At 44.1% G+C, this 13,322-nt stretch overlaps 1 protein-coding gene across 6 annotated transcripts in view; it reads right to left on the bottom strand.

Annotated features, from left to right (window-relative positions):
• The window catches only part of STARD9 (StAR related lipid transfer domain containing 9), a 101,143-nt gene that overhangs the window by 66,099 nt on the left and 21,722 nt on the right, over positions 1-13,322 (bottom strand). For all 6 annotated transcript variants that reach the window (XR_004966030.1, XR_004966031.1, XM_036298917.1 and 3 more), the window contains exon 4: positions 556-672. Coding sequence is in view for 4 of the 6 variants with exons in the window: in XM_036298917.1 (XP_036154810.1) it covers positions 556-672 (117 nt within the window). In the remaining 2 variants the exon portion in view is untranslated. The remainder of the gene's footprint in view (positions 1-555; positions 673-13,322) is intronic.

Raw genomic sequence — 13,322 nt, 5'->3', positions numbered from 1 at the left:
TAGTGTTCGAAAGAATGATAGTGCCGTCACTGCTCCACCAGTTCACCTCAGCAGCGGACTTCTAACTCTAAAATAAAGAGGTATTCTTAAGGAACTCTACCCTTCTAATTTTCCATGATAAAAGAAGGCTCTCATAAGTCCTACATACTTTAGAAAGCTCCCATCCCAATAGTTGTTTCTCCTGCTTCTTTCTGACACTCAGGTCAAACACATGTAACCTCATTTCTGCTCAGTCCTGGCCAGCACTTAAGACTCAGGCTGGGTCTTAATCAATGATATGAGAAATTCAGAAGGACTGACAAGGTCTGCTTCATCAAAGAGAGTTGTAAAATTCTAAGGTTCTTCGGGGTTTAATAAACAGAGCTAATTATTCAAAGTTTACCCTTCAATTAAAGGGCTGAGAAACCTGCTGGCTAATACAGAAGATGGCCCATTAAATCTTGTTAAAGTTGACTGATTATGAAACTCACATTCTCTCTCTCAGTGGTTAGGACCATTTGAGATTCAACTTGCTGTGCCATTAGGAAGATATCTCATTCCAATTGCAATACTCACCGGGGTCCCCAGCATGGTGTATGTCTTCCCAGAGCCTGTCTGTCCATAGGCAAAAAGGCAGATGTTATAGCCTTTGGCAGCTCCATTCAGTACTTCAGTCCCCAAATCCTGGAACACCTGTAAAAACACAAAAAGCATGTCACTGTGGTCCTTTTTCCTATAGCAGACTTAGAATTATTTTTTAATCTAAAAGTTTTGCAAAATGTTTCAAACCTGCATGACTATACATTCTCCACCATTTCACAAGAATCAATTCAGTTTCAAAAAAAAAAAAAACTGCTAAAGAAAAGTCATTCATTCATTCATCCAAATACTTTTTAGGTGCTTACTGTATGCTGGGCACAATGCTAGATGATGAAGTTACAAAATAGATATGGGCCTTACCCAGTTTGCTCAATGGGTAGAGCGTCAACTTGAGGACTGAAGAGTTCTGGGTTCGATTCTGGTCAAGGGCATGTACCTCAGTTGCAGGCTCCTCCCCAATGTGCAGGAGGCAACCAATCGATACGTTTCTCTGATATCAATATTTCTCTCTGTCTTTCCCTCTCTCTTCCACTCTCTCTAAAAACTAAAGGAAAATATCCTCGGGTGAGGATAAAAAATAGATATCTATGGTCCCTAATCTTAATTCAAAGACATTCAAGCAAATCACTTAAGAAAGACCATGTGCATTAATTCTTTTTCCTTCCCACTGTAGAAAATGTTTCATATAGTCAGGAAAGCTACAATAAAATATTTCCCAGAATGTATACAAATTCAGGGTCTCAGGACACCACAGTGAGGATCAGTTAAGACCAGAAATTGGAGCATTTCCCCTACAGATCTCTTCCACATGCTCCCTCCTTAGACTGATCCTAACAGCTGGCTGGTTCTGCTGGTCACTCATCTCTGTGGCGGTCAGTTTTAGTGAATCAGAAACAGCCAGAGGTCCTCATGTGAAAACCCACATACAACATTTTGTATAGTGCTTGAAAGTTCTGTTGCACTCTGTTAGGCAGACCCTGATCTCAGGAAAAATAGCCTGGTTTACAGGGAAGACACAGCTCCCCAGTTCGACAGGTCTTCAGCAGGGTGCCACATGGAGATCTGCACCCGGAGACTCTATGGTGGACATCTACCCTTTGGGTTATTGCTGCTCAGCACCCTAATACTCTTCCTATTTGGGGGACTCTCTGATTGTGTCAGTCTTGGTGGGAAGCAGGACCCAACCCTCCACGACAGAAGTCAAACAGGCCAGAGACTCCGTTCTGCCTCCTGGCAGGCAGAACACCAACATGTGAAATAAGGCCAGCCAACTGGGTGTTCCAACTTGGATTTTGAGAGAATGACACCAAAACGGAGGAATTGTGAGTAAATTCTCCATGGTGGAATCAAGAGCCCAAGAGCACTGCACCTTGAACGAACAGTGGTACAAGTGCCAAGTGTGGTGACCAAATCAGACCAGTCTGTGATATGGCTTTGCCTGGCTTCCCCACTGCCTAGGATCCCATGGCTTCCTACCCATTTTTCAACTTTCCCTTTAATTCTGTGAATGGCTTGGTATGTTCCAAATTAGAACGTGGCCCTCGTGGTTCAGAGCTGTGTGATCCTGAGCAAGTTACTTAACTTTGTAAGTCTCAGTTTCTTTACCTGAGAAGTGGGTATTTTATATCGCTATCACAGGTTTATGAAGATTAAGTGAGATAATATACATAACTAGAGGCAACAGGACAAAGACAGAGGTTGCTGACTCAAGACTACACTGCCCTAGTCTATGTTTTAGCAGCTGCAGTTAGGCTTCTGGCCAGTGAACTGAGTGTTTTGTTTCAAATATTGAGATAGAGGCCAAAAGAACCCAGGAAGTAGTGAAAGACTGAGGCCTGTATCATTCCCCCCCCCTCCCCAATCTCCCTCCCAGCTCTGTCCTTCTCCCTTGCCAGTCATCCACTCCTATATGTATTAGCAAAACTAAGAATCTGGCAGGGTTCCCTTTGACTCCTGACATCTGTCTGGGTTAAATTCCCAGGGATTGAAGGAGGGGTCGTGTCTCTTCATCAGACCATTTCAGTTGGCTGTCATCCATTTACTAGCTGGAAAATGTTCCACAAAACTCAACCTTCCTTTGTAGTACCCCAGCAGTAAGTGGGAACAGAGGTGCAGCCAGAGCCAGGCCACATCTTTTGCAAATGCTCTTTCTTCCCACCACTCACACACTCAACAGACTCAGCTCAGTGGATTGTGAAGAAAACAACAAAATAAGGGCCCAATGCGGGGGAGGGAATATATGTAATACTTTTAATAATAAAGATTTACCCCGCCGGCCTCTGAGCCGGGGCCAGCCCTGCCCCTGCCCCTGCCTGCGGGCCCGGCCTCCTCCTGTGCCAACATCACCACCCGCCTGGGCGCACCCGCCCGTCACTGCGGCCCAGGGTCCCGCCAAGGTCTTACAGCTGCAACTCTAAGCAACTATGTTACAAATATAGAATCTAAACAAAACCCCAGAAACCTACTTTAGTCCGTCGGGCTTCAGCCAGCAGGATCGTAACATTGTTTCAAATACAGAAGGTAAACAAAGGCCAGATACCTGCTTTCAGCAGCAGAGGCCTAAGAGCTGGAGCCAAGCCTCAGAGCTAAAGCTGGCCCAGAATAAAAAAAGAAAAAAAGGAGCAGTTGGGAGCTTCAGTCACCCGCCAGCCTGAAAACAGCCCTCAGCCCCTCACCCAGACTGGCCAAGCACCCCAGTGGGGACCCCCACCCTGAAGGGGGTGTGACCAGCTGCAAACAGCCATCATCCCCTCACCCAGGCTGGCCAGGCACCCCAGTGGGGACCCCCACCCTGATCCAGGACACCCTTCAGGGCAAACCAGCCAGCACCCACCCGTGCACCAGGCCTCTATCCTATATAGTAAAAGGGTAATATGCCTCCCAGCACCGGGATCAGTGGAGCCGAGAGGCCTCCCGGCACCGGGATCAGTGTGACAGGGGCAACACCCAAACCCCCTGATCGGCTTGCGGCTCTGTGTGTGACAGGGGGCGGGGCCACAACCTCCCTATCGGCCCTGCTCTGTTCGTGACAGGGGAAGGCGCCCCAACCCCCTGATCAGCCCTGCTCTGTGCCTGATAGGGGGGAGCTCCCCAACCCCCTGATCACCCTGCGGCTCTGTGTGCGACAGGGTGCGGCGCCCCAACCCCCTGATCGGCCCTGCTCTGTGTGTGACAGGGTGTGGCGCCCCAACCCCCCCCCCTCCCCCACGGGCCCTGCTCTGTGTGTGACGGGGTAGAGCCATAACCTCCCCATCGGCCCTGCCCTGGGTGTGACAGTGGCGGTGCCCCAACCCCGATTGGCCCTGCTCTGTGCGTGACAGGGTAAGCAGCCCCAACCCCCCTGATGGGCCCTGCTCTGTGCGTGACAGGGGGCAGCGCCCCAACCCCCTGATCTGCCCTGCTCTGTGTGTGACAGGGGGTGACGCCGCAACCTCCCCATTGACCCTGCCTTGAGTGTGACAGGGGCGGTGCCCCAACCCCCCAATCGGCCCTACCCTGAGCGTGACTGAGGGTGGCATCGCAACCTCCCAATCTGCCCTGCTCTGTGCATGACAGGGGGCAGTGCCCCAACTCCCCAATCGGCCCTGCTCTGAGCCTGACCAGGGGCTGCACCTAGGGATTGGGCCTGCCCTCTGCCACCCGGGAGCGGGCCTAAGCCAGCAGGTCGTTATCTCCCAAGGGGTCCCAGACTGCGAGAGGGCACAGGCCGGGCTGAGGGACCCCCCCCCCCCCAGTGCACAAATTTTTGTGCACCAGGCCTCTAGTCTATAATAATGAAAGCGTAATATCAACCGAACGGCTGAACAGCAGAATAACCGTCCAGACAACCGTCTGGATGAAGCCAGGGCTGTGAGGACTGAGCCCCTTGCACGAATTTCATGCATCGGGCCTCTAGTCTATATATATATATATATATATATATATATATATATATATATATATATATATATAAATAAAAGGCTAATGTGCAAAGTGTCCCTGTGGAAATTCGACTGGGAGACCAGGAGTTCTATCGCTCACTATGATGTGCACTGACCAAGGGGCAGCACAGAACGAAGGGAGGCCCAGGCTGGCAGCTGGAAGGAAGGCCCTGATTGGCCCTGATCACTGGACAGGCCTAGGGACCCTACCTGTGCACAAATTTCATGCACTGGGCCTCTAGTACTTGTATATAAGCAGAAAACATGCCTGGAGGATGAAGTTTCTGTTTTTAACTCTCATTCCTGCCTAAGTAGAAAAATTTTTCCTGCAACCATGTTGCTAGGAGCAAATTTCCTGTTTTTACTATTATTTAGTCTGAATGGGTCTCTAGAGAGTAATCTTAATGCTGGAGAAACAAATGAGCTGAGCCCCCAAGAAAGTTCCGGTTTAATAGTTGGGTTCCGCTGGCCTAGAGGAAGGCCCATATCATTCTCAGCGTCCAAGGTCTAGTTGAGGAGATTAATTTTGTGTTGATCTGAACAGCATCTGCCTCATGCATACCACTGGCAAGGGCCTTCCTCCCTTGAGTTACACTTCCCTCTTCCAACCCTGAAAACTAGTTTGCAGAAGAGAAAATCTGCATGTTAGAATCACAAAATCTCCCACCACACTGGTCTTGTGGCACCCTTGCGCCTCACCTCCTCCTATCAAGTCACTTTAACAAAATAAACAAAGTGTGACTCCAGCCTCAGCCAAAAGCCCTGGGACAAAGGTGCATCTCAGCATTGTTACCAAAGTGCATGCAAAAGACCCCCCCAAAAAATTATGATGGAAGAGAGACCTGACAGTGGTGAGCATTTAGCTCAACAATTACCTGCTGGTGACACCTGAGAAATGTACTGACAAAAACCTGGACAGTCACTCAGGAACTTGGGACTGATTTCCAACGAAGCATAGTTAATAAGCCTCTAAAAATCCTGACAGAACTGACAAATGCCTAAGAGATTCATTCTCTCTGGCGTATAAATGCTTCTATATGGAAGATACTGAGCAGATGAGGGTCATCTCTGCTGAAAAATAAATACTTGGGAATTAAAGCTGGTCGAGCCCTAGCCGGTTTGGCTCAATGGATAGAGTGTCGGCCTGCAGACTCAAGGGTCCCAGGTTCGATTCTGGTCAAGGGCATGTACCTTGGTTGCGGGCACATTCCCAGTGGGGAGTGTGCAGGAGGCAGCTGATCGATGTTTCTCTCTCATCGATGTTTCTAACTCTCTATCTCTCTCCCTTCCTCTCTGTAAGAAATCAATAAAATATATATTAAAAAAAAAAACAAAAAAAAAAGCTGGTCGAATTCAGGATTAACCTAGAAAACAATGTATGGTTTCGTTTAATTCAAAAATATACATTGAGATTTTTCTGGATTCAATCTGGAGGTTCTGCATTAATTCTTTCTCTCCACAATATGAAACTGGACTCCGTAGAGTACTTCACAGATGAAGGAGAAGCTACTCTGAAAAAGAGGTGCTGGGAAATGCTGAGTTGTGCCAGGAAGGAAGCACACTGGCTGGCAGGGTCAGTGCCCAGACCCCAGACTCCTTCCTGGGCACCTCTGGCTACATTTCACCACTTTTAAAGTCCACTTCAAAACCTGGTCCTTGCGTCAGAATAGGTGAAAGAAAGCATCCATTTGCTATGAAGTGTGAACTATTTCTTGAGTCTCAGAGAGTGGTTGGGTCAATTAGGACTAATTCAGGGGACTCGAAACAAAACACCCTCACTGCACCTGTTGACAAGCACTTGCCTCACATACAAAACTAAAAATAGGTGATGTTCTCCATATCTCAAAGAGAAGCATCATCAATAGGGAGGCTTGAAAGCACATGTTCCTTCTCATGACCCTTGGGTCCTTTCCTATAGTAAATACAAAACTTAATGGTCCAAATGTTTCTGTCAGCTAATTCATACCATACTTCCTATATCAGGGGCAAGCACACAGTCAGGAGTTAGCTCCCACAGCAGGCAGCAGGGAGAAGTGAAAAGAGCAAGGTCTTCGGAGGCAGCGGCTCTGGGTTTCAGTTTGAGCTCCACCTCTCAGTCGTGTGGCCGTGGACAAGTTGCCTGACCTCTTGAGCCTCCATTTTCATGTCTGTACAGTATAGATGATAATAACCCACTTTACAGGATTGTTGTGAAGGATGAGTGAGAGAAGTCAGGTACTAAAGTTCAGTACCCAAAAAAGAAAACAAAATAAGAAAAGACAAAAACAAAGTTCTGTACCTGGCACAGTGTAGGTTCTCAAAAGCCCACTAAGTAAGCTGGTCATGAGAACATTTTCCAAACCCTGGAACTAAGTCTCTAAACTACATGGGAATGTTTCCAGATCTTATGAAGGAGGAAGTTGCTTCTATTTTTTAAATCTATGATGTGGGAGAAAAGGAAAAGCAATACCAGTCAGAGACCACTACATATTTGAACTTGAAACCACAAAACCACCACTAACAAGAGGGGGTTATTTTAATATGGGAGGAATAGTAAAGGGGGTAAAAGTAATTAAGGGTTTCCATTCCTATAAATCTCTCCTCATCCTAGCAGAACCACTACCTCTACCAACTGCATGGAAGCTATTAATTCGTCCTCCTCTATCAATTCAGCACACATCCCCATAAACCACTTGTATTTTGTCTAACTGCATAACTACAGAGACAAGAGTTGAGCAATGAAATTATTGACAAAAGAATAATCCCCCACTTCTAGAAAGAGAAGCAAGGAAAACGAGTTTGAGCATGCTCTTCTGTTTACTACTTCTGCTCCTGGGCCCGATGTAAGGGGCCTTTTGTATACACAAGACGACCTTATGAGTGAGTCCATCCATTTCACCCTGGGACCAACTCCCCAGGGACTCTGCCTTTTCCAACTTCTAATACAAACTGGGGGGTGCCTGGGCACATCTGGTCACCATTTGATTTCAGGCTTCTATTGTGTTCAGTCTTTGGGGGGAAGTGAGTTTATAAATAACTCATGTTCCTCTGCCTCACACTTGAAAAATGAGAAACTGTCAACTCTGCCTTTTCTGCAGAGAGAGGAGAAGTTTTCACTGAACCCAGTTCCCTCCATAACAGTCATACATCAAGTTAATATGCTAAGCAGCCAGCCTCAATTAAATGATTCATACACCTATTTTATTATAAGACTAAGCGGTATCTAGAATGAAACCTAGGAGGGAGCTCCAAGTTAAGATTAGTGAATGATTAACATGATGCTCTGAGAAGTCTCCGATCTTTTTGGAAACCCCCAAGCTATGCTACATACTAAATCTACATACTAGTATGTGAAGCACCACCTTCAAGTCTTAAGAAGAAATGTCTTTCCCATCTTTGGAAGAGAACTACAGGTTTAAATCTTATTCAATCCTGAACAGAGTAATCATGTTGTGAGGTAGATTTTTTTTTTGACGATATTTCCTCCCCAGCCCCAACAAAAAAAGACCCATCTCCCTCTTCAAGTTTTTTCAAATTCTTGATTAAAATATTTATTATAGTACTTGCCACACTGAAGTAATTATCTTTTTATGTATGGTCCCTCAAGAACTATGAGTTTTTAATGGGTAAGTATAAACAAGGTAAAATAATGACATATTATATGACCTTAATGAGCTTTCACAAATAAAAGAAACATCAAATTTAATGTTGATTTAAGGAAGAAGTGAGGAAAGGGGGCCAACCAAGTAGAAGTAGAAAGAAGAAAGATATAAACAGATGGTTTCCCTTCATCCCCACACCTGCTCAGAATTCTGAAAAGGCTGTTTTTGCTAGAATCTGAGATTATATAAATGTAGGTAAATCAAAGAATAATTAGAGCCAGTATATGGTATAGACCACCACTAACTTCAGATCCTAGAAAAGAAAATATGGGGCCAAACCCCTGTCCCAAAAAATATAGTTCAGAAAGAACAGCAAATAGCAACAAAGATATTGGAAAGCCAAGACCAACAACTTGAAATGCTCCAAATTGTTCCATTGTAAATTATCAATTTCTGATTTTGTTTGGCTTTAGAATATAAGGAAACGTCTCCTGAGCATACTCTGTGCCCAGCTAAGGTTTGGCCTCCTTTGGTTTAGGAGACAACACTAAATTAAGATGAGCTCTGCTAGAGTCCCTAGAGCTTATCACAAACCAATGTGGCTCATCTGCTGACACCAGACTTAATGCTATGTGGTTTGTGAGATATAAATCAAATACAGTCTCCATCTTTGCAGTGTCCAAACTATGATAGCAAAAATAAAGTTAGAGAATATACTAGCAGACAAGAAAAATGACACCAGGTGGGAATACAGATCTACAAAAAGAAATGAAGAGCACCGGAACTGGCAACTACATTGGTAAATATATTGGGGGGGGGGGGGGTTATTCTTGAAATTTTTTGAAAAGATAATTTACTGTTTAAACAAAATTATTAACAGTATATTATGGAGTTTATAACATATGTAGACATTAAAATGTATGACTTGATAGTATAAAGACTGAGAAAAAATAGAAGTATTCTAGTGAATCTTATGGGAAGTAATATATTATTAGTTGAAGGTAGACTATGATAACTAGAAATGTATACCTTAAACGCTAAAGCAACCACTAACAAAACAAGTTATAGCTAATAAACCAACAAAGGTAAAATGAAATAAAAAAATACTCAACCCAAAAGAAGGCAGAAAAATATGAAAAAGGGAAAAAAGAACAAATTAGACAAAGAGAAAACAAATAGCAAAATGATTGTCATAACTATATTGGTGAGTGGCCTAAATAATCTTAATTAAAAGGGAGAGATGGCCTGATTAGGAAAACAAAACAAGACCCAATTACACATATGATACCTATAAGAAATTCACTGTAAATTTAAGACATACATAGTTTAAATGTTCATAGTAACAATTAAATTATGGTATACCCATACAGAAGGTTATGATATGGTCATCAATAATAGGAAGTAATTATACATATACAGGAGTGGCAAAAGTAGGTTTATAGTTGTGATACAAATGAAGAATACAATCCTCCTATATAATAAAAGGGTAATATGCAAATCGACCAAACAGCAGAACGACTGGTCACTATGACACGCATTGACCACCAGGGGGCAGACGCTCAATGCAGGAGCTGCTCCCCTTGTAGTCAGTGTGCTCCCACAGGGGGACCACCACTCATCCACAAGCCATGCTGATGGCTGGCAAGCGCAGTGGCAGTGGCGGGAGCCTCTCCCACTTCCACAGCAGTCAGACATCCCCCCGAGGGCTCCCGGACTGCTAAAGGGTGCAAGCCAGGCTGAGGGGACCCCCACCAAGTGCACAAGTGTTGTGCACCAGGCCTCTAGTTAATAAATAATAAGAATAAACTGTGTTGCATGTACTTACAACTGTAAACCTACTTTTGCCCACCCCTGTATATGGATTTGAAATGTCTCCAAGATATATTAATTCAACAAGGCAAGATACAGAATAATCTGTGTGCTATCATTTTTTAAAAGAGAATAAATATACAACCACATGCTTACATTTGCATAGAATTCTCTGAGACTATATATAAGAATTGATAACATAATAAAAGCCATATATGACAGACCCACAGCCAACATCATAATAAATGGGCAAAAACTAAAACCATTCCCCCTAAAAACAGGAACAAGACAGGGATGCCCCCTTTCACCACTCCTGTTCAACATAGTGCTGGAAGTACTAGCCGTTGCGATCAGACACGAAGAAGAAATAAAAGGCATCCAGATTAAAAAAGAAGAAGTTGCCGAAACCGGTTTGGCTCAGTGGATAGAGCGTCGACCTGCGGACTGAAGGGTCCCAGGTTCGATTCCGGTCAAGGGCATGTACCTGGGTTGCGGGCACATCCCCAGTAGGAGGTGTGCAGGAGGCAGCTGATCGATGTTTCTCTCTCATCGATGTTTCTAACTCTCTATCTCTCTCCCTTCCTCTCTGTGAAAAATCAATAAAATATATTTAAAAAAAAGAAGTAAAACTGTCCTTATTTGCAGATGACATGATACTGTACATACAGAACCCTAAAGACTCCATCAAAAAATTATTAGACTTAATAAATGAATTTGGCAATGTAGCAGGATACAAAATTAATGCTAAGAAATCCATGGCATTTCTTTACACCAATAGTGAACTTACAGAAAGTGAAACTACAGAAGCAAACCCATTTACCATTGCACCAAAAAAATTAAAATACCTAGGAATAAACTTAACTAAGGAGGTAAAAGACTTATGTGCTGAAAACTACAGGACACTGAAAAAAGAGATAGAGGAAGACATAAACAGATGGAAGAATATACCGTGTTCATGGATTGGTAGAATCAACATCATCAAAATGTCCATACTACCCAAAGCAATTTATAGATTCAATGCAATCCCCATTAAATTACCAACGGCATATTTCACAAATCTAGAACAAACGTTCCAAAAATTCATCTGGAATAAAAAAAGACCCCGAATAGCTGCAGCAATCATGAGAAAGAACAAAGTAGGTGGGATCTCAATACCAGATATCAAACTGTATTACAAAGCCACTGTTCTTAAAACAGCTTGGTACTGGCACAAGAAGAGACATATAGATCAATGGAATAGAATAGAGACCCCAGAAATCGACCCAAACCACTATGCCCAATTAATATTTGACAAAGGAGGCAAGAGCATACAATGGAGTCAAGACAGTCTTTTCAATAAATGGTGTTGGGAAAATTGGACAGATACATGCAAAAGGATGAAACTAGATCACCAGCTCACACCATACACAAAAATAAACTCAAAATGGAGAAACCAAGATGGCGGCATAGGTTAACGCCGGAGATTGCTGCCTCAAACAACCAATTCAAGGGTACACCTAAAAGACGGAACGGACATCATCCAGAACCACAGGAAGGGTGGCTGAGTGGAAATTCTACAACTAGGAGGAAAGAGAATATCATACCCAGACTCAGAGGAGGCGCAATGCTGAAGTGAAATATTCAGGTTCGGAGTGCGCACGGAGTGGGCTGGCGGCGGAGGGCGCGGTTGTTGTGTTCAATCGGGAGGGAGTTTCAGACTCTGAGCTCCAGATCCGGGCGAGTCTCTAGGGACCCAGACTCAAACGGGAGAAGCGGGACTGTCTGGCTTCAGTAGGAACTCGAAGGCAGCTTTCTCTCCGAGGTTTGCAGCAGTTGCTGGGACTCTGCGAGGCAGAGCCCCTAGGGATGGAACTGAGAGCAGCCATAACTGCTAGATCCGGCCCGCCCTGTAGATCCCTGGGGACCTGCCCCCCCCAAGCCCTGCACAGAGCCATTTGCCGGATAGCCTCAGGCAAACACTAGATTAGCACCGCCCTAGAGATCCAGCACAGAAGCTCTCCCACTGCAGACACAGCTAACTCTCATAGCCAGTTAGCCTGGAGGTCAAATCACCCCCGGGACTGCTGACAACAATCAAGGCTTAACTACAACAAGACTGCGCACAAAGACCACTAGGGGGTGCACCAAGAAAAGATAAAAAAATGCGGAGACAAAGAAACAGGACGCAAATGTCAGAAATGAAAGATATAGAGCTCAAAACCACACTTTTAAGGTCTCTTAAGAACTGTCTAGAAGCTGCCGATAAACTTAGTAAGGCCCTCGAAAAGACTGGTGAGACCGCCGATAAATGTAGTGAGATCCTCAAGAAATCTAATGAGACCCTCAATATTGTGATAAAGAACCAACTAGAAATTAAGCATACACTGACTGAAATAAAGAATATTGTACAGACGCCCAACAGCAGACCAGAGGAGCGCAAGAATCAAGGCAAAGATTCGAAATGCGAAGAAGCAAAAAACACCCAACTGGAAAAGCAAAATGAAAAAAGAATCCGAAAATACAAAGATAGTGTAAGGAGCCTCTGGGACAGCTTCAAGCGTACCAATATCAGAATTATAGGGGTGCCAGAAGATGAGAGAGACCAAGATATTGAAAACCTATTTGAAGAAATAATGACAGAAAACTTCCCCCACCTGGTGAAAGACATAGACTTACAGGTCCAGGAAGTGCAGAGAACCCCAAACAAAAGGAATCCAAAGAGGACCACACCAAGACACATCATAATTAAAATGCCAAGAGCAAAAGACAAAGAGAAAATCCTAAAAGCAGCAAGAGAAAGAAACTCAGTTACCTACAAGGGAATACCCATACGACTGTCAGCTGATTTCTCAACAGAAACTTTGCAGGCCAGAAGGGAATGGCAAGAAATATTCAAAGTGATGAATACCAAGAACCTACAACCAAGATTACTTTATCCAGCAAAGCTATCATTCAGAACTGAAGGTCAGATAAAGAGCTTCACAGATAAGGAAAAGCTAAAGGAGTTCACCACCACCAAACCAGTATTATATGAAATGCTGAAAGGTATCCTTTAAGAAGAAGAAGAAGAAGAAGAAAAAGGTAAAGATACAAATTATGAACAACAAACATGCATCTATCAACAAGTGAATCTAAGAATCAAGTGAACAAATAATCTGGTGATCATAATAGAATCAGGGACATAGAAAGGGAATGGACTGACTATTCTTGGGGGGGGGGAAAGGGGTGTGGGAGATGCGGGAAGAGACTGGACAAAAATCGTGCACATATGGATGAGGACAGTGGGTGGGGAGTGAGGGCGGAGGGTGGGGCGGGAACTGGGAGGAGGGGAGTTATGGGGGAAAAAAGAGGAACAAATGTAATAATCTGAACACTAAAGATTTAAAAAAATAATAAAATAAAATAAAATAAACTCAAAATGGATAAAAGACTTAAACGTAAGACGGGAAACCAT

This window comes from Myotis myotis, unplaced genomic scaffold, assembly GCF_014108235.1.
Source record: "Myotis myotis isolate mMyoMyo1 unplaced genomic scaffold, mMyoMyo1.p scaffold_m19_p_1, whole genome shotgun sequence".
NCBI classification, from domain to species: Eukaryota; Metazoa; Chordata; class Mammalia; order Chiroptera; family Vespertilionidae; genus Myotis; species Myotis myotis.
The sequence above is the reverse complement of the archived record's forward strand: the minus strand, read 5'-3'. Positions and strand labels throughout refer to the sequence as shown.